At 43.4% G+C, this 20,657-nt stretch overlaps 1 protein-coding gene across 2 annotated transcripts in view; it reads left to right on the forward strand.

Annotated features, from left to right (window-relative positions):
* Positions 1-20,657, forward strand: part of LOC115154074 (double C2-like domain-containing protein beta) — a 191,430-nt gene that overhangs the window by 94,108 nt on the left and 76,665 nt on the right. Inside the window, exon 3 of one of the 2 annotated variants that reach the window (XM_029699931.1) lies at positions 9,026-9,049. The exons of the other annotated variant lie outside the window; for it this stretch is intronic. Within the exon in view, the coding sequence (XP_029555791.1) occupies positions 9,026-9,049 (24 nt within the window). The remainder of the gene's footprint in view (positions 1-9,025; positions 9,050-20,657) is intronic. 2 annotated transcript variants of the gene reach the window in all.

Here is a 20,657-nt window from a genome sequence, read left to right on the forward strand (position 1 = left end):
TGACATGCACTGTCAACTGTGGGACCTTATATAGACAGGTGTGTGCCTTTCCAAATCATGTCCAATCAATTGAATTTACCACAGGTGGACTCCAATCAAGTTGTAGAAACATCTCAAGGATGATCAATGGAAACAGGATGCACCTGAGCTCAATTCCGAGTCTTATAGCAAAGGGTCTGAATACTTATGTCAATTTGCAAACATTTCTAGAAACCAGTTTTCATTTTGTCATTATGGGGTATTGTGTGTATGTGTGTAGATTGCTAAGGATTTTTTTTTGTTAATCCATTTTAGAATAAGGCTGTAATGTAACAAAATGTGGAAAGAGTCAAGGGGTCTGAATACTTTCCAAGGCACTGGAACTGTAAACATTTTCTTGATGACTTAAATTATTTGCCCTGGGAATTGGTCTACCTTGAAGACAACATAAATCATGCAGTAGTATGTTTCACAACATTTTACAAGGACAGTTGATCGCTATGCCCAAATAATAATAGAAACTGTGAAGGTCAGCCCATCCCCATGGATGGACAATGAGCTATGTGGGGTTTTTACACAGCGATATGAGGCAAAGATTCATGCTAATAACTCACAATTTGAATCTGATATAACGTTGTACAGGAAACCCGCGGAACTATGCTGTGTAACTGAATCATCAGAATGTATTATTATTTTGCACAAAAAAAGCGTTCACTGACTGCAAAAACAATCCCACATCAGTCTGGAATAGTGTAAAAGGCCTCCTGGGCACATCCAGCACATACTATCAATCTACTGTGGAAGTAAATGAGGAAATAAAAACAAAATCTATTGATATTGCTAATCATTTTGCAGATTATTTTGAAAATAAGGTGAACAGTCTCAGGCAGAATATGAGCCATCCTGTCAATGAAAGGGACATTGTTTATTCTACTGACAAAATCATCAAAAGCCTGCAGTTTCACATTACCACAGGTATCAACTGATGAAGTGCGCAAAGCATTAATGTACTTACCTGAGGACAAGTCCCCTGGGCTTGATCTCATTGACAATAAACTTCTTTGACTAGCAGCACCATATATTGCAGCTGCAATTAGGCATATTTTTTTAAGGAATTAAAGTTTCCCAATGAATGGAAGCATGCAAAATTGTGTACAATTCCAATATGCAAAACACAACCTTTTATCAGACCGTAGACTAGCCGACTGTCATCATTTAGTAATATATTGGAAGCAATTGTCAGTAACTGTATATGGGTGTACAGTCGTGGCCAAAAGTTTTGAGAATGACACAAATATTAATTTTCACCAAGTTTGCTGCTTCAGTGTCTTTTAGATATTTTTGTCAGATGTTACTATGGAATACTGAAGTATAATTACAAGCATTTCATAAGTGTCAACGGCTTTTATTGACAATTACATGAAGTTGATGCAAAGAGTCAATATTTGCAGTGTGGACCCTTCTTTTTCAAGACCTCTGCAAGCCCGGGCATGCATGCTGTTAATTAACTTCTGGGCCACATCCTGACTGACGGTAGCCCATTCTTGCATAATCAATGCTTGGAGTTTGTCAGAATTTGTGGGTTTTGTTTGTCCACCCGCCTCTTGAGGATTGACCACAAGTTCTCAATGGGATTAAGGTCTGGGGAGTTTCCTGGCCATGGACCCAAAATATCGATATTTTGTTCCCCAAGCCACTTAGTTATCACTTTTGCCTTATGGCAAGGTGCTCCAGCATGCTGAAAAAGGCATTGTTCGTCACCAAACTGTTCCTGGATGGTTGGGAGAAGTTGCTCTCGGAGGATGTGTTGGAACCCTTCTTTATTCATGGCTGTGTTCTTAGGCATAATTGTGAGTGAGCCCACTCCCTTGGCTGAGAAGCAACCCCACACATGAATGGTCTCAGGATGCTTTACTGTTGGCATGACACAGGACTGATGGTAGCACTCACCTTGTCTTCTCCTTATAAGCTTTTTTTCCAGATGCCCCAATCAATCGGAAAGGGGATTCGTCAGAGAAAATGACTTTTACCCCAGTCCTCAGCAGTCCAATCCCTGTACCTTTTGTAGAATATCAGTCTGTCCCTGATGTTTTTCCTGGAGATAAGTGGCTTTTTTGCTGCCCTTCTTGACACCAGGCCATCCTCCAAAAGTCTTCGCCTCACTGTGCGTGCAGATGCACTCACACCTGCCTGCTGCCATTCCTGACCAAGCTCTGTACTGGTGTACCCCGATCCCGCAGCTGAATCAACTTTAGGAGATGGTCCTGGCGATTGCTGGACTTTCTTGGATGCCCTGAAGCCTTCTTCACAACAATTGAACCGCTCTCCTTGAAGTTCTTGATGATCTGAGGGCTGAGGGGGGCTGAGCTGGACCCAAGGAAAGTCGCTGGAGTTTCAGGGCTGCAGGCCATCTCAGGAGGTTCCAGACTGGGGAGCGTCGCTGGAGGCTCCGGACTGGAGACGTCTAACGAGGCTCTGGACTGGGGACCGTCGCTGCAGGCTCCGTGCCATGGATCATCACTACAGGTACCGCGCCATGGATCATCACTGGAGGCTTCTTTCATGGAGCTGGAATAGGTCTCACCGGACTAGAGAATGTCGCTGAGAGTTCTGGACTAGGGAACGTCGCTGGAGGCCGGGTGCGCAGAGCAGGCACAGGGTATACTGGGTCGTGGAGGCGCACTGGAGGTCTGGAGCTTATGGCTGGCACAACCCGTCCTGGCTGGATAACCACCGTAGCCCGACAAGCGCGAAGCGTTGTGACAGGTTGCACAGGTTTGTGTTGGCGAACTGGGGGTACTGTGCGTAGAGCTGGCGCAGGATAACCTGGGCCGAGAAGACGCACCGGAGACCAGGAACGCTGAGCAGGCATACTCATTCCTGGCTGAATGCCAACTCTAGCACGGCACCTGTGAGGAGCTTGCACCGAGCGCACCGGGCTGTAGCTGCGCACTGGCGACACAGTGCGTATCTCAGCATAACATGGTGCTTGCTCGATCACTCGCCCCCCACAGAAAGCGCGGGGAGTTGGCTCAGGTCTCCAACCTGACTCTGCCAATCTCCCTGTGTGCTCCCCCCCCCCCCCCCCCCCAAAAAAAAAAAATGTTTTTGCGGGCTGTCTCTCGCACTTGCCTCGTTGTTGGTACAACGCCTCATAATAACGCCGCTCTGCTTTAGCTGCCTCAATCTACTCCCTCAGGCGGCAATACTCCCCAGCCTGCCTCCCGGGTCCTTTACCGTCCAGAATCTCTTCCCAGGTCCATTCCTTACCACACTGCTTGGTCCTTTTGTGGTGGGTTATTCTGTCATGGCTGTCGAAAGGAGCAGACCAAAGTGCAGCATGGTTGTAGTTCCACATTTTATTAAATCCGTGAAACTTTGCAATGCATAAATAACTGAATGGACAAAACAACAAACCGTGACGCAGAGAGAAACAAACACTACTCAAAATATAATAACCCACAAAACCCAGGAAGAAAACACCTACTTAAATATACAACGAGGACCAGCTGCCTCCAATTGGAGATCAACCCAAAATACAACAACATAGAAATAGAAAAACTAGAACTTAAACATAGAAATACAAAACATAGAAAAACACCCCCTGTCACGCCCTGACCTACTCTACCATAGAAAATAACCTCTTACTATGGTCAGGACGTGACAGCAGGTGTGTCTTCAGATTGGCGACTGATTGGCTGCCACCTTTGACTAGGGCAGAAGGAGAGAAAACAAATACACACAGGATACCTGTATCTGTAACACCTGTGTTAACAAGAGAATCACTGACATGATGTCAGCTGGTCCTTTTGTGGCAGGGCTGAAATGCAGTGGAAATGTTTTTGGGGGTTTCAGTTCATTTGAATGGCAAAGAGGGACTTTGCAATTAATTGCAATTCATCTGATCTCTCTTCATAACATTCTAGAGTATATGCAAATTGCCATCATACAAACTCAGGCAGCAGACTTTGTGAAAATTAACATTTGTGTCATTCTCAAAACTTTTGGCCACGACTGTATATAGAACAAAATAAAAAGATCACAGCCTACCAGCATGCATACCGTAAGGATCACTTGACTGCAGCAGCTCTGGTTGATTTAACAGATCATTGGCTCTGGTCACAAGACCAAGGTAAACTTCTGGGTGTGCTGCTTCTTGATTTCAGTGATGCTTTTGACCTTGTTGATTTAAATTGTGTCACTATGGATTTGATTACACCTCATTAAGATGCTTAGAGCTCTATCTTGTCAACAGAAAGTTTACATTCACAAATGGTGCCTATTTTGAACCTCATTCTGTATACTGTGGTGTCCCACAAGGCATAGGACCTCTTATATGCTTGCTGTATTCAAATTATCTCCCTCTGGTGCTCTCCAATTCTATGGCATGTTTGCTGACAATACCACTGTCTAAGTAACAGGCAATTTTGTAGGGCAGCTAAAAAAGGCTCTTGAAGCTGACATGATTAGTATTTCAACTTGGATAACCCGAAACAAATTAGTACTAATAAAACCAAGACAATACTAATATGTATGAAGAGAAGGAAGAAACTACACTCCTCACAGCTGACAGATGGCAGGACACCCATAGAGGAGGTTTCAGAGACTAGGCTAAGTGTGCTGCTAGACAACAGTATCTTTTGGTAATCACACATTTCACAGCTCTGCAACAAAATCATCGGCACCTCCTGTATGCTCAGAAGGATTGTGAAATATATGCCAGAGCAAATTCTTAAACAAATCTCACAAGCTCTCATCCATACTCAAATTAACTACTGCTCTGTCGTCTGGAGTAATGCAAGTGTTGGTGACCTAAAGAGAATGCAGATAGCACAAAATAAGGCATTCCAAATGGTTCTGCAATGTGGTTACAAGAGGTCTTCCATATAATTACTTAATGCACTCAAATGGCCGACTGTCAAGAAAATGATAGAAAATAATATACAAATTATTTTTCATAAAATTCACCACTCTCTGAAAAACCACCCGCTATATATGATAAACTGGATATGGTCAAAGACAAATACTGTCGTAACACACAGAGCAGAACCAAGGCCACCTACAGACCACCAAAACCCAAATTAGAGCTGGGCAAAAGCTTTTAGAGATTAATTCACAATATTTGTTTTTACATTTCTTAAGGACTCTTGGAAGACTGGCCCTTGGGCTAAAAGTAAATTCAAATCAAACAGAGGCTAGAATAAAAGCTTTCATATGTTGCTGGTTGGTAAACAATAGAAAGTAATTGTTCCCATTCCTCAGAGCTGCGCTGGCTATTAGTGCTCTACAGGGGACGCAGGTCACATAGGCCTACCTTTATGTGTGAAACTCACTATCCCCCCTCAGGGTTCTCCACTATTCATCACGTGCCCCCCCCCCCCCCCCCCCCCCCAATTAATGCTGAGCCATTCCTAGAGCAAGTAAGTTTACTATTGTGTGATGATGAAAAATCACCCACGCTTTCTCTGGCAAGAGTCGGTGTTCAATGCGGCAATACTGATTTTCGTAGTTATCGTGTTATATGTTGCTGGACTATAAAACATGCATTGTTGCACATATTTGTTCCTTCTTACTCATTCTAAGATATTGCATGGGTATTGACTTAGACATTTATTTTCCAAATTGCACCCAGAAGTCAAATTGTACGTCAGGCATTTATTGATTTGTTTTGATTTCCCAAAATGCAATAATGAGCTAAAGTGAATTGCAGTTCACTTTGATAATGATATGGTTGCGTTGTTAATTTTCTCTGCTTGGTACTTATGCCTTCCACATTAGATCCTCCTCTTCAGTGTCAACAAAAGCCACTCCAGCTAACAGAAGTGTGGTATTAAAGGGAGACCTGAGCCAGCTCCAGAGTCCTGTGGTGTTATTGCCTATGATTGTTACTTGAAGAGTGTTGAAGTAACAGTGAGACAAAGAAGCGCCTCTGACAGGGCTTGGCCCTCCATCCTGTAGCTCTGTATCTGTCAGGGTGGCTGGATAGCACAGAGGGTAGCTGGCAGCTGATGGGACAGACTGGGCATGGCAGTGGGTAGGAGAGTGGGTGCCCCTGGCAGGCCAGCCTGCATTGATTGATGGCAGCTATTTGCAGACTGGTTGACTCCTGAACTGTATCCATTGCCAGACTGAGGGACAAATATGGAGAGGAGTGGTCTCTTTCTCTGTCTCTCCCAGTGTGTATCAGATGAGATGATCTTTTCCTGCATCTCAATAAGCCAAACTAAATTCCTTCACTTAAATAATTGGAGCGGTAAAAACAAATCTCTCAGAAGTTTCTGAGCTTTCAGATATGCACAGAGGGGGAAGGGGCCACACAGACTGGAGCCCACTTAAGAGAATTGAGACTCCATAGTTACACGATCACATGTGAAGGGTCCAGCTCCACCCTTTGACGAACGTACCCAGCTCTCCAGTGTGACAGGATTCTGATAATTACCCGTCCATCTCGGTAACTGTTCTTGGACCACGCACATCCGTAATTAAAACAAAGCTGTAGATTCCCATTCAAGCCATGTGGTTTACCCGGAATAATCCATGACTCCTGGAACTGGGAGATAACTTGTTTGTTTTTATCTCCCCCAAGTTCATTAGCGAGTCATTGTGAAGCTTAGAGAGCCAGTCACTATGAAGGAGGCTTCGTCTCCAGCCTGACAGAGCGTAGAGAGGCTGCTGTCTATCTTCTAATGCAACGTTGACGCGCCACCTGTCATGCGATCTCACGGCTGTTGCGTGTGTCTGTTTGTTGTAGCAGAAATACAGAGCCAAAAATGCTTCATCGTATCAAAGATAGGTTGTGCGACGACATTAACAAATTTTATCTGGACTGTCACTATCAGCATTGACAGCAATGATGGTCTCCACTCTTTGACGTCTTTAGTTGTCCTCACCATAAAGAGCATTGCCAGAGACACACAGGTGACCAAGGTCACAAACTCTCTGACCTTGTATATTCTGATTGCTGTGGTAGATGTGAGCTTTGTTTTGATGTGCATTGAATTAATTATAGCTTGAGGAAGAGCCACCACTAACATGTTGCAGGCAATATTGACATCATATGCTGTTTCAATGGATCTGGAGACACATACTTCAGTCCTAGCCATAATGAACATTAAGAAACCTGTTAGTCTAAGAGGCACATAAGACTTATTAACGACGTTATCCCTTATCTGTAAAATGATTCAACCAAGATGGATTGAGCATAGATGATAGCAATATTGTAACACACACACAGACACACACTAGCCTTCCGCATGCTTCTAGTGAAGCTAGTGTGCAGTATGTTTATGGTGAGTTGTTACGCATAACATACTGGACAACCCTCTTACCAGTATGTGAACTCTTACTCCTCATCCTGTGAGAACAGAGCCATCTAAAAGGGTTTAATTTATAGACTTTGGGTATTCTCTCTCTTAGAAGCCATGATGGAGGCAATGGCAAAGGAGAGTTCCCATGTCACATTACAACTCTAACGTGATCTTAGATAGGTGGCTTTGACTGCTGATTCAGTGGAATGCCAACAGGAATGTTCATGCTTCGATCTGCAGTATTATGGCTGTGACTTCAGATAACAAAATATTCTCCCATGACCCCCCCCCCCCCCCCCCCCAGAATGAATCTGGGGCATATTCTATTGCAAAACGTTTCTTAAATGGAAGCAAATGGAACAAAATGGGGAGGGACCTACCTGAATTAGTTGCCAAACATTCCGCTTTGCAACTGTTTGGACGAATGATTACACCCCTGTTGTTCTAAATGTCTCCCAGACTCCGTTAGAATGAATCACAGAGATTGCATGCTTGTCCACCTACTGCAGTACACGACCCCAATTTGGCTCAACGTGTCAAACATACACACACACACCCGCCTAACTCAATTAAAGTCACCTGTCTGTGACCTTTGGGTACTTTGAAGGTGACAGCTCTGAAAGAGTCACTCTCATTAGTTAGTGATAGCAGCTCGGTCACTTGCTAAGAGAGGTGCCCTGCTCAATGATGTCAGCCCTATACACCACTAGACTTCTGATGCTGGGAAAATTACTCTGTTGGGCGAATGGGCCAAACACTCCATTTGCTAAGGCAACCTTAACAAAACCAAGTCTCGTAAAAGGGTCAGTACAACATTTGAGTTTTCACCTAAACAAAAAACCAAACTGCATATGTTGAGCAGAAATTATGTTTTGGAATTGACCTTTGCTAAAACTAGTTTATGTTCTATTTCAAAATCAACTGAGCAATATACAAATCTGCCCATATTGTTTAAACACGGATGAGATGTAATGTTACCAATTGATTCTGGGTTTAATGAGTTGTATAGCATGAGGAAAGAACTGGTTGTAAGGCAGTCAATGTCCTTATTTACTCTGCCCTATACCCATGCATTTTGACTGTTAGAGCTCTATAGGGGAACTGTTTATCCCCTGCCCCAACTCCTGCACTTTGGGACAGCATTGGATTTGGAGCAGCTCATTACCGAAGTGTTAAACTTGGCTAAATGGATGTTTAATTGAACCTCCAGGCACCATATTAATTTGGTAGTTTTTTATGTAACGATACTCATTCTCATTATTTGTTTAGCCTTTGGTGCAACAGTTATGTAGTAGTATGTGACTCACTGACCGAATTATGAGTGGCACATTCTATCTCAAACTTTTGTTGTAAAACAGGATTTGGAAATGTTAATGAAAATAACCTTAACAAGGCCAACTTCATCCCTAACAATGAGTTTCAAGGTAACAATGTTTCAAAACTGTAAACTTTCTAGCAACTCACCATGAAATACAAACTTACATTTAATTTCATTGTAACACACTTTTCAAATTCCGTCTTTGTTATTATTTTAATAATGTTTCCAAACTCATATCGATATAAAGCATTTATTTGATTTGTATTTTTTTTTTTTAAGTTCAGACAATACTCTCATGCTGTTGTTTTTCTCTTTATCTAAAGTCTTCATATTTCTTTTATGTTTCTCTTCTTCCACCTTACTCTCTTGCATGCACTCCTCTCTCTCGACATGGTCCTGGTTTATGTTTGCTGGGGAACAGCTCCCCAATCCCAGGTATAAGAAGGTAAGGCACCGACTACCACTGTTCCCTGTGGAGTGGAAAATCCATAACCAAACCCTAACCAACCTACACCAACCCAATCAATTACCATTTTCTCCTGTGGTGTGCACAAACCAAAAACAAACCCTAACCACCCTACACCATCCACAACCAATTACCACTTTCCCCTGTGGAATGGACAGCCTCTAATCAAACCCTTACCAAACCCTAACCAGCAGCCTACACCAACCCAAACCAACTCCCACTTTATCCTGTAGAGTGGACAACCCCTAACCAAACCTTAACCAACCTAGACCAACCCCAACCAACTCCTAATGTCCCCTCTGGAGTGGACAACCCCTAACCATACCTTAACCAAACCTTAACCAACCTAGACCAACCCCAACCAACTCCCAATGGACAAACCCTAACCAAACCCTTACTAAACAGTAACCAGCCTATACCAACCCTAACCAACTCTTTCTCGCTATAGGCATCCCACCAAGTAATACCTGGTGACGCTTCTAGTCAGCCGCTCGAGAGTAACATGTGTTACAATGTTTGAAATATTAGTTTTTTTATAGTTTTTTGTTGTTGTCGCACTGCATACTTTTCCTTGCTCTTTTAAAGGATTAAGCATGGCTTTGATAACGATGGATTGTACAAACGTTGTGCAATACTCAAACGCACCACATATCCGAGACAAACTTCAGTGCTTTGGGATAATGCAGGCAAGAAGCCAGATGAGAGGGACTACAGCTGGTAAGGGCAGACATAGGAAAATACTAAATAATAGAAGGTAAAAGACCTAAAATACTTCAAAAACACAATCGCTCACGTGAATGCAGAGTTGTAACTGAATTATGTGATGTCTCAAATATGTCCAAAAATGCCACAGATACTCCAAATGTTTGTAATTCAAGGTCATTGATTAACAAAGTGGATGAATTTAAACTGCTTCTTCAATCCGTAAATGCAGACATTGGATGTGTCACTGAAAGTTGGGCCCACAAAAATATCCCAGATTAATATATTTTCTAACAAGAAAATCTGTTCAGAAAATGACAGGTCCAGAGGGGATGAGAGGAGGGGGAGTGGCTATGTATGTGAATCACAGTATGCAGGCAAAGAGAAGAACTGACCTAGAGAAAGAGGAATTTGAGTGTATGTGGCTTTGACTCCGTCCTAAACGACTACCCGGCTCAGTTTCAACTCTGGTAATGGGAGTACTCTACCATCCACCATGGGCAAATGAGAAAACACTTCCGCATAACACTGTGGATTATCTCATAAACACTGTCGATTTGATCAGGATGTCCTCTCCCCAAATGGGTTTCATCCTGTGTGGAGACTTTAATCACGTGCCCATCAAGATGCTGGCAAACGGTCAGTGGTCAAAGACAAGACCAGAGGGGACTCCATCCTAGATTTGATCATTACAAACATGAAGAATCCCTACAACACCCCCACTGTACTTGCTCCTCTCGGATCCAATGATCACAAATGTCTGCTGTTCTCCCCATTCACAACATCAGGAGGGAGAAGCGACGTGCAGTGGAAAAAAGAACGTCTGGTAACCCAGAACTAAAGGAGGCCTCGGCACCATATGAGGTGGAGACGTTAAACTCCTGCATTCAAACTGCGCTTGATGTATGCATGCCAATAAGAAAACAACACTGGATGACTGAACGAATAAAGGCTGTTATAAGAAAAAGAGAAGATGTTCAACAGATGTGGAAAAACAATGAAATGGAGAAAATACAGAAACAGTGCAAATGCTTATCAAGGAAGCAAAGACAAACTACTGCAAAACTGAAATCAAGGACCTAAAGAATAAAAACCCTAAGGAATGGTGAGACTTCATTAACAAAGGACTGGGACGAAAGAAAACACGAGGGAGAATACAGGTTGAGGGAATTGAAGACAATGACGTGGCTGATGTTTTCAATTGCTGAGGCATGGACAAACACCACACCTCTTGCCATCTTCCCCCTGCCCATGCCTACAAGGCAGGTTGAGCTGTGCGGCATTGGCCAAAGCAAGCTCTGACCAGACTCAGCCTACGTAAAGCATGTAGGCCTGATGGCATTGCAGCCTGGCTACTAAAAGAGCATGCAGAAGATCTAGCCCCTGTCATCACACACATTGTTAACATCTCATACTGGCAATAGACTGATCCTGCTGCCTGGAAGATTGCCAATGTGTGTACCATACCTAAAGTGTCAAACCCATGTACAACGAGTGACTGGAGGCACATCTCTCTAACTTCATGCCTTGGAAAGTTTTATTTGAGTGAACGAATCAGTATGCCTGCCTACCAAAGTCCAGCACTACTGCCGCCCTTGTGAAAGCCACACACTCCTAGCTGACAGCTACAGACTCCAGAAAACCAACAATGGTGAGGTGTTACTTGCTGATATGTCCAAAGCGTTTGATCAAGTAGATCACATACAGCTTCTCCAACATCTGTCTGACATTGAACTGTGTCCACATCTACACCCCCGGAAGAAGGCAGAGGGTGATGGCAAATGGCACATTTAGGCCTTGGTCAGAGGTGACCTCTGGTTTGCCACCAGAGGGTGTGGTTTCACCATATGTTTTCCTTCACATGTCCACATGAAAAGTTGTCTTCAGTGGCACTCTAGTCTAGACAATGGGTATGCAGACGATGTAGGGCTGTCCCGAGCCATACCATTAACCAGCATCCAAGAGGATACTTCCATGGGCTTGGAGGCAAAGCAGCTGGAAGAGTGGGCCACATCCAACATCATGCTCCTGAATGGGAAAAGGTCTGTGGATATTCGGATATGTTTTTCTAGAGATCATCCACAACCTGCGCCACTAATCCTAGGAGGACAGGAAGTACCAGTGGTAACAACAGCCAAGTATCTTGGTTTTCATCTAGATTCTAACCTCAGTGGTGACACACATGTGGAGCAGTCAGTGAGGAAAGCCTCAAAATGCCTGCACTTTTTGACTGTTCTTGCCAGAAATGGCCTACCCACTGAAGATCTGGTCAGTCTATACTACACTGGTCAGGCCTTGTCTGGAATACGGTGGAGTGCTGTTAGTTGGATGCAGTAAAAAGCAGCAGGCCCAACTAGACAGGGTGTAGAAGAGGGCCTTAAGGATCATCTCCAGAGGTGGAGCAGTCCAACCACAGCTCCCATCACTGCAGAGGAGGCGAGAGCAGGCTGCAGTGCACCTGGTGAAGGACATGCACACTCTTATCCACTGAATAACCTGCTCCCTCCAAAAGAGGTAACTGCACCGCCAGGCTCCTGAGAAACAGCCACGAACTGTCCTGTATAACTGCCTGTACGAACAGCCTGCGAAATGCTACTCTACCCACTGCTATCAGACTGTATAATAACTTTAGCTCTTCAACGGTTCTCCCCCAAATTTTATTTTTTACAATCACATTTTAATATTTCAATTTCCATCATGGAAAATGTCCTGTGATGTTTCAAGTGTTCTGAATTCTATTTATGTCAAGTATTATGTGTTTATCTATTTTAAATGAGTGTTTTGCAATTATTAGTAATGTAAATGCTGCATTTCTTCAGTTTTATCTATGAGCAAGAATAAATAAACTCAAACCATTTTCTAATACTCTTCTCACACTATCATACTATACTGTGCTGGCCTGGATACTTTATTTTCATATTGTCCTTTCCCAGCACAGTTCTATCAACTACAGTGGAGGCATGACCAGGCAAGCGCAGTAGAGCTCTGCTCGGCTCGGTTCAGTTGTGTGAAAAGTGTATAAGCAATGTACTTGACACAACGCCCAGATGTGAGAGTCAGACTTAGCTTAGGGACATGTTAAACCACCAGTGTAGATTTATCCTTTCTATAAATTGTGGCACATTTCAGGTTATACGAGTCACGGAGCATACCCTTGTTTCTGTCATTGCTGCAGAATGAGACTGTTTCTGGTATGTAAAATACAGTGATAGTACTTTTAATTAACCAGAGCCAGGTTGAATCATTATGGAGTGTCACTTGTAAAACCTGAAAATGATCTGCCAGGCACTTTTATCCTTCTGTGAGTTTTTTTTAATCAGGTGTTTTCAATTTCAGTCCAGACTGGGCCATTCCCAGCCAGAAAATTATCTTCTAGCCCAACACTAACACATCTGATTCAAATAATCATTAAACCGTTGAGTGATTAAGGTCCCCAAGACTAGAAAAGACAACCTAGTCTGATAGATCTTACTGGCCCAATGTCAAGGTTCTTTCAATCTCTATTTCTGTTTGTGTAGATGTGGTACATAAAGTTAGTTTCACCCTTGAACTTTCCTCCCTATATTGAATATTTGTTAATTGATCATTGCCACGTTGATTGACACAACATGTATTGCCCTAATTTCATCCATCCAGATCTATAAAATGCCTATGGGTTAGTCAGTGTCAAAATTAACACATGGCGATATATAGGCTAATTAATGTATGTGTATGTTTCCAAAGCAGTATGATACTGCTTATATGTAATTGATACATTGATATGATACAGTGCCTTCAGAAAGTATTCATACCCCTTGACTTATTCTACATTTTGTTGTGTTACAGCCTGAATTAAAAGTGGATTAATCATTTTCTCACACATCCACACACAATACCCCATAGTGAAAAATGAAATACAGAAATATCTAATTTACATAGGTATTCACACTCCTGAGTCAATATATGTTACAATCACCTTTGGCAGTGATTACAGCTGTGAGTCTTTCTGGGTAAGTCTCTTACATTTTACATTTTTACATTTTAGTCATTTAGCAGACGCTCTTATCCAGAGCGACTTACAGTAGTGAATGCATACATTTCATACAATTTCATTCATATCATACATTAGAGCTTTGCACACCTGGATTTTACAATGTTTGCACATTATTATTTTAATTATTCTTCAAGCTCTGTCAAGTTCTTTGTTGATCATTGCTAGACAGACATTTTCATGTATTGCCATAGATTTTGAAGCCGATTTAAGTCAAAACTGTAAATACATTCAATGTCGTCTTGGTAGGAAACTCTGTGGGCTCAGTTGGTAGAGCATAGCACTTGCAACGTCAGGGTTCTGGGTTTAATTCCCACGCGGGAGCAATATGAACAAAAATGTATGTACTCACTACTGCTCTGGATAAGAGCGTCTTATGAAATGTATATTTGGCCTTGTGTTTTAGGTTATTGTCCTGCTGAAAGGTACATTTGTCTCCCAGTGTCTGTTGGGAAGCAGACTGAACCAGGTTTTCCTCTAGGATTTTGCCTGTGCTTGGCTCTATTCAGTTTCTTTCAATCATAAAAACTCCCTAGTCCTTGCCGATAACAAGCATATCCAAAACATGATGCAGCCACCATGCTTGAAAATATGAAGAGTGGTACTCAGATGTGTTGTGTTGGATTTTTCCCAAACTTAACGCTTTGTATTCAGAACATGAAATTCATTTCTTTGCCCATTTTCTTTTGCAGTTTTACTTTAGTCAAATCAAATCAGTTTATTTGTCACGTGCGCTGAATACAACAGGTGTAGTAGACCTTACAGTGAAATGCTTAAATACAGGCTCTAACCAATAGTGCAAAAAAGGTATTAGGTGAACAATAGGTAAGTAAAGAAATAAAACAACAGTAAAAAGACATGCTATAAAAGTAGCGAGGCTACATACAGACACCGGTTAGGCAGGCTGATTGAGGTAGTATGTACATGTCGATATGGTTAAAGTGACTATGCATATATGATGAACAGAGAGTAGCAGTAGCGTAAAAGAGGGGTTGGTGGGTGGCGGCTCACAATGCAGATAGCCCGGCTAGCCCATGTGTGGGAGCACTGGTTGGTCGGCCCAATTGAGGTAGTATGTACATGAATGTATAGTTAAAGTGACTATGCATATATGATGAACAGAGAGTAGCAGCAGTGTAAAAAGGGGGAGGGGGGGTGCACACAATGCAAATAGTCCGGGTAGCCATTTGATTACCTGTTCAGGAGTCTTATGGCTCGGGAGTAAAAACTGTTGAGAAGCCTTTTTGTCCTAGACTTGGCACTCCGGTAAAGCTTGCCATGCGGTAGTAGAGAGAACAGTCCATGACTGGGGTGGCTGGGGTCTTTGACAATTTTTAGGGCCTTCCTCTGACACCGCCTGGTGTAGAGGTCCTGGATGGCAGGCAGCTTAGCCCCAGTGATGTACTGGGCTGTACGCACTACTCTCTGTAGTGTCTTGCGGTCAGAGGCCGAGCAATTGCTGTACCAGGCAGTGATGCAACCAGTCAGGATGCTCTCGATGTTGCAGCTGTAGAACGTTTTGAGGATCTCAGGACCCATGCCAAATCTTTTTAGTTTTCTGAGGGGGAATAGGCTTTGTCGTGCCCTCTTCACGACTGTCTTGGTGTGTTTGGAACATTCGAGTTTGTTGTTGATTTGGACACCAAGGAACTTGAAGCTCTCAACCTGCTCCACTACAGCCCCGTCGATGAGAATGGGGGCGTGCTCAGTCCTCCTTTTCCTGTAGTCCACAATCATCTCCTTAGTCTTGGTTACGTTGAGGGATAGGTTGTTATTCTGGCACCACCCGGCCAGGTCTCTGACCTCCTCCCTATAGGCTGTCTCGTCGTTGTCGGTGATCAGGCCTACCACTGTTGTGTCATCTGCAAACTTAATGATGGTGTTGGAGTCATGCCTGGCTATGCAGTCGTGTGTGAACAGGGAGTAAAGGAGGGGACTGGGCACGCACCCGTGGGGAGCTACAGTGTTGAGGATCAGCGTGGCAGATGTGTTGCTATCTACCCTCACCACCTGGGGGCGGCCCGTCAGGAAGTCCAGGATCCAGTTGCAGAGGGAGGTGTTTAGTCCCAGGATCCTTAGCTTAGTGATGAGCTTTTTTTCCCACCTTTTGTCCAGGTGGGAAAGGGCAGTGTGGAGTGCAATAGAGATTGCATCATTTTTGGATCTGTTTGGGCGGTATGCAAATTGGAGTGGGTCTAGGGTTTCTGGGATAATGGTGTTGATGTGAGCCATTACCAACCTTTCAAAGCACTTCATGGCTACGGGCGCGAATGCTACGGGTCCGTAGTCCTTTAGGCAGGTTGCCTTTGTGTTCTTGGGCACAGGGACTATGGTGGTCTGCTTGAAACATGTTGGTATTACAGACTCAATCAGGGACATGTTGAAAATGTCAATGAAGACACCTGCCAAGGCCCCGCAGCCTTGTGTATGTTGACCTGTTTAACGTTGGCTATGGAGAGCATGATCACACAGTCGTCTGGAACACCTGATGCTCTCATATGCATGCCTCAGTGTTGCTTGCCTCGATGTGAGCATAGAAGTGATTTAGCTCATCTGGTAGGCTCGTGTCACTGGGCTGCTCACGGCTGTGCTTCCCTTTGTAGTCTGTAATAGTTTGCAAGCCCTGCCATAAGACAAGCGTCGGAGCCGGTGTAGTATGATTCAATTTTAGCCCTGTATTGACGCTTTGCCTGTTTGATGGTTCGTCGCAGGGCATAACAGGATTTCTTGTAAGCTTCCGGATTAGAGTCCCGGACCTTGAAAGCGGCAGCTCTACCCTTTAGCTCAGTGCGAATGTTGCCTGTAATCCATGGCTTCTGGTTGGGGTATGTACGTACAGTCACTGTGGGGAAGACGTCCTCGATGCACTTATTGATATAACCAGTGACTGATGTGGTGTCCTCCTCAATGCCATTGGAAGAATCCCGGAACATGTTCCAGTCTGTGATAGCAAAACAGTCCCGTAGTTTAGCATCTGCTTCATCTGACCACTTTTTTATAGACTGAGTCACTGGTGCTTCCTGCTTTAATTTTTGCTTGTAAGCAGGAATCAGGAGGATAGAGTTGTGGTCGGATTTACCAAATGGACGGCGAGGGAGAGCTTTGTACGCATCTCTGTGTGTGGAGTACAGGTGATCTAGAATTTTTTGCCCTCTGGTTGCACATTTAACATGTTGATAGAAATTTGGTAGAACTGATTTAAGTTTCCCTGCATTAAAGTCTCCGGCCACTAGGAGCGCCGCCTCTGGGTGAGTGGTTTCCTGTTTGCTTATTTCCTTATACGTCTGACTGAGTGCGGTCTTAGTGCAAGCATCTGTCTGTGGTGGTAAATAAACAGCCACGAAAAGTATAGCTGAAAACTCTCTAGGCAAGTAGTGTGGCCTGCAATTTATCACAATATACTCTACTTCAGGCGAGCAAAATCTAGAGACTTCCTTAGATTTCATGCACCAGCTGCTGTTTACAAATCTGCACCCCCCCCCCCCCCCCCCTCGTCTTACCGGAGTGTGCTGTTCTATCTTGCCGGTGAAGCATACATCCCCTAGCTGAATATGACGTCATTCAGCCACGATTCCGTGAAACATAGGATATTACAGTTTTTGATGTCCCGTTGGTAGGATATTCGTGATTGTACCTCGTCTAATTTATTGTCCAATGATTGCACGTTGGCGAGTAGTATTGACGCCAATGGCAGCTTTCCCACTCGCCTTCTCTGGGTCCTGACAAGGCATCCGGCTCTTTGTCCTCTGTACCTGCGTCGCTTCATCTTGCAAATAATGGGGATGTCGGCCCTGTGGGGTGTTTGGAGAATGTCCTGTGCGTCCTCCTTGTTGTAAATCTTTGTCTAATCCGAGGTGAGTGATCGCTGTCCTGATATCCAGAAGCTCTTTTTTGCCATAAGATACGGTTGCAGAAACATTATGTACAAAATAAGTTACAAATAACGCGAAAAAACACATAATAGCACAATTGGTTGGGCGCACGTAAAACTGCTGCCATTTCTTCCGGCGCCATTTTAAACATCGTGCCTTTTTAAAAAATTTATTCTGTACAGGCTTCCTTCTTTTCACTCTGTCATTTAGGTTGGTATTGTGGAGTAACTACAATGTTGTTTATTCATCCTCAGTTTTCTACCATCACAGCCATTAAACGAACTGTTTTAAAGTCACCATTAGTCTCATGGTGAAATCCCTGAGCGGTTTCTTTCCTCTCCGGCAACTGAGTTAGGAAGGATGCCTGTATCTTTGTAATGACTGGGTGTATTGATAAACCATCCAAAGCCTAATTAATTACTTCACCATGCTTAAAGGGATATTCAATGTCTGTTTTTTGTGTTTTTACCCATTTACCAATAGCTGCCCTTCTTTGCGAGTCATTGGAAAATGTCCCTACTCTTTGTGGTTGAATCTGTGTTTGAAATTCACTGCTTGACTGAGGGACCTTACAGATATTTGTATGTGTGCGGTACAGAGATGAGGTACTCATTCAAAAATCATGTTAAACACTATTATTGCACACAGAGTGAGTCCATGCAACTTATTATTTAAGTTGTTAAGCGAATAACAAAGTGCTTGAATGAAACAAGACATTTTAGCTTTTCATTTTTAATTTGTAATAATGTCTAAAAACATAATCCCACTATGGGGTATTGTGTGTAGGACAGTGACATTCAGGGTGTAACACAACAAAATGTGGAAAAAGTCAAGGGGTGTGAATACTTTCTGAATGCATGAGTATTTCTTTATTAGGATCCCCATTAGCCGACACCAATGGTGACAGCTAGTCTTACTGGGGTCCTACACTTAACGAAAAAAATAATTTTTGTACAATTTGTACTGAACAAAAATATCAACGCAACATACAACAATTTCAAAGATTTTACTGAGTTGCAGTTCATACAAGGAAATCAATCAATTGAAATAAATTAATTAGGCCCTAATCTGTGGATTTCACATGACTGGGAATACAGATATGCATGTATTGCTCACAGATACCTTTAAAGAAAAGGTAGGGCCGGGCCGTGGATCAGAAAACCAGTCAGTGTCTGGTGTGACCACCATTTGCTCATACAGCGCAACACATCTCCTTCACATAGAGTTGATCGGGCTGTTGACTGTGGCCTGTGGAATGTTGTCCCACTCCTCTTCAATGGCAGTGCAAAGTAGCTGGATATTGGCGGGAACTGGAACATGCTGTCGTACATGTCGATCCAGAGCATCCCAAACTGCTCAATGGGTGACATGTCTGGTGACTGGGACATTTTCTGCTTTCAGGAATTGTGTACAGATCCTTGCGACATGGGGCCGTGCATTATCATGCTGAAACATACGGTGATGGCGGCGGATGAATGGCACGACAATGGGCGTCAGGTTCTGGTCACGGTATCTCTGCATTCAAATTGCCATCGATAAAATGCAATTATGTTCATTGGCCATAGTTTATGCCTGCCCATACCATAACCTCACCACCACCATGGGGCACTCTGTTCACAATGTTGACATCAGCAAATCGCTCTCCCACACGATGCCATACACGTGGTCTGCGGTTGTGAGGCCGGTTGGACATGCTACCAAATTATATTCTCTAAAACGACATTGGTGTTGGCCTATGGTAGAGAAATGAACATTTAAATCTCTGGCAACAGCTCTGGTGGACATTATTGCAGTCAGCGTGTCAATTTTTCATTTTTTATTTCACCTTTATTTAACCAGGTAGGCAAGTTGAGAACAAGTTCTCATTTACAATTGCGACCTGGCCAAGATAAAGCAAAGCAGTTCGACAACATACAACAACACAGAGTTACACATGGAGTAAAACAAACACAGTCAATAATACAGTAGAAAAATAAGTCTATGTACAATGTGAGCAAATGAGGTGAGATAAGGGAGGTAAAGGCCAAAAAAGTCCATGGTGGCAAAGTAAATACAATATAGCAAGTAAAACACTGGAATGGTAGATTTGTAGTAGAAGAAAGTGCAAAGTAGAAATAGAGATAATGGGGTGCAAAGGAGCAAAATAAAATAAAATAAATAAATAAATAAATACAGTAGGGGAAGAGGTAATTGTTTGGGCTAAATTATAGATGGGCTATGTACAGGTGCAGTGATCTGTGAGCTGCTCTGACAACTGGTGCTTAAAGCTAGTGAGGGAGAAGTGTTTCCTGTTTCAGAGATTTTTGTAGTTCGTTTCAGTCATTGGCAGCAGAGAACTGGAAAGAGAGACGTCCAAAGGAGGAATTGGCTTTGGGGGTGACCAGAGAGATATACCTGCTGGAGCGCGTGCTACAGGTGGGTGCTGCTATGGTGACCAGTGAGCGGAGATAAGGGGGGACTTTCCCTAGCAGGGTCTTGTAGATGACCTGGAGCCAGTGGGTTTGGCGACGATTATGAAGCGAGGGCCAGCCAACGAGAGTGTACAGGTCGCAGTGGTGGGTAGTATATGGGGCTTTGGTGACAAAACGGATGGCACTGTGATAGACTGCATCCAGTTTGTTGAGTAGGGTATTGGAGGCTATTTTGTAAATGACATCGCCAAAGTCGAGGATCGGTAGGATGGTCAGTTTTACGAGGGTATGTTTGGCAGCATGAGTGAAGGATGGTTTGTTGCGAAATAGGAAGCCAATTCTTGATTTAACTTTGGATTGGAGATGTTTGATGTGAGTCTGGAAGGAGAGTTTACAGTCTAACCAGACACCTAGATATTTGTAGTTGTCCACATATTCTAAGTCAGAACCGTCCAGAGTAGTGATGCAGGACAGGCGGGCAGGTGCAGGCAGCGATTGGTTGAAGAGCATGCATTTAGTTTTACTTGTATTTAGGAGCAGTTGGAGGCCACGGAAGGAGAGTTGTATGGCAT

Source organism: Salmo trutta, chromosome 19 (genome assembly GCF_901001165.1).
Source record: "Salmo trutta chromosome 19, fSalTru1.1, whole genome shotgun sequence".
In the NCBI taxonomy this organism is placed as follows: Eukaryota; Metazoa; Chordata; class Actinopteri; order Salmoniformes; family Salmonidae; genus Salmo; species Salmo trutta.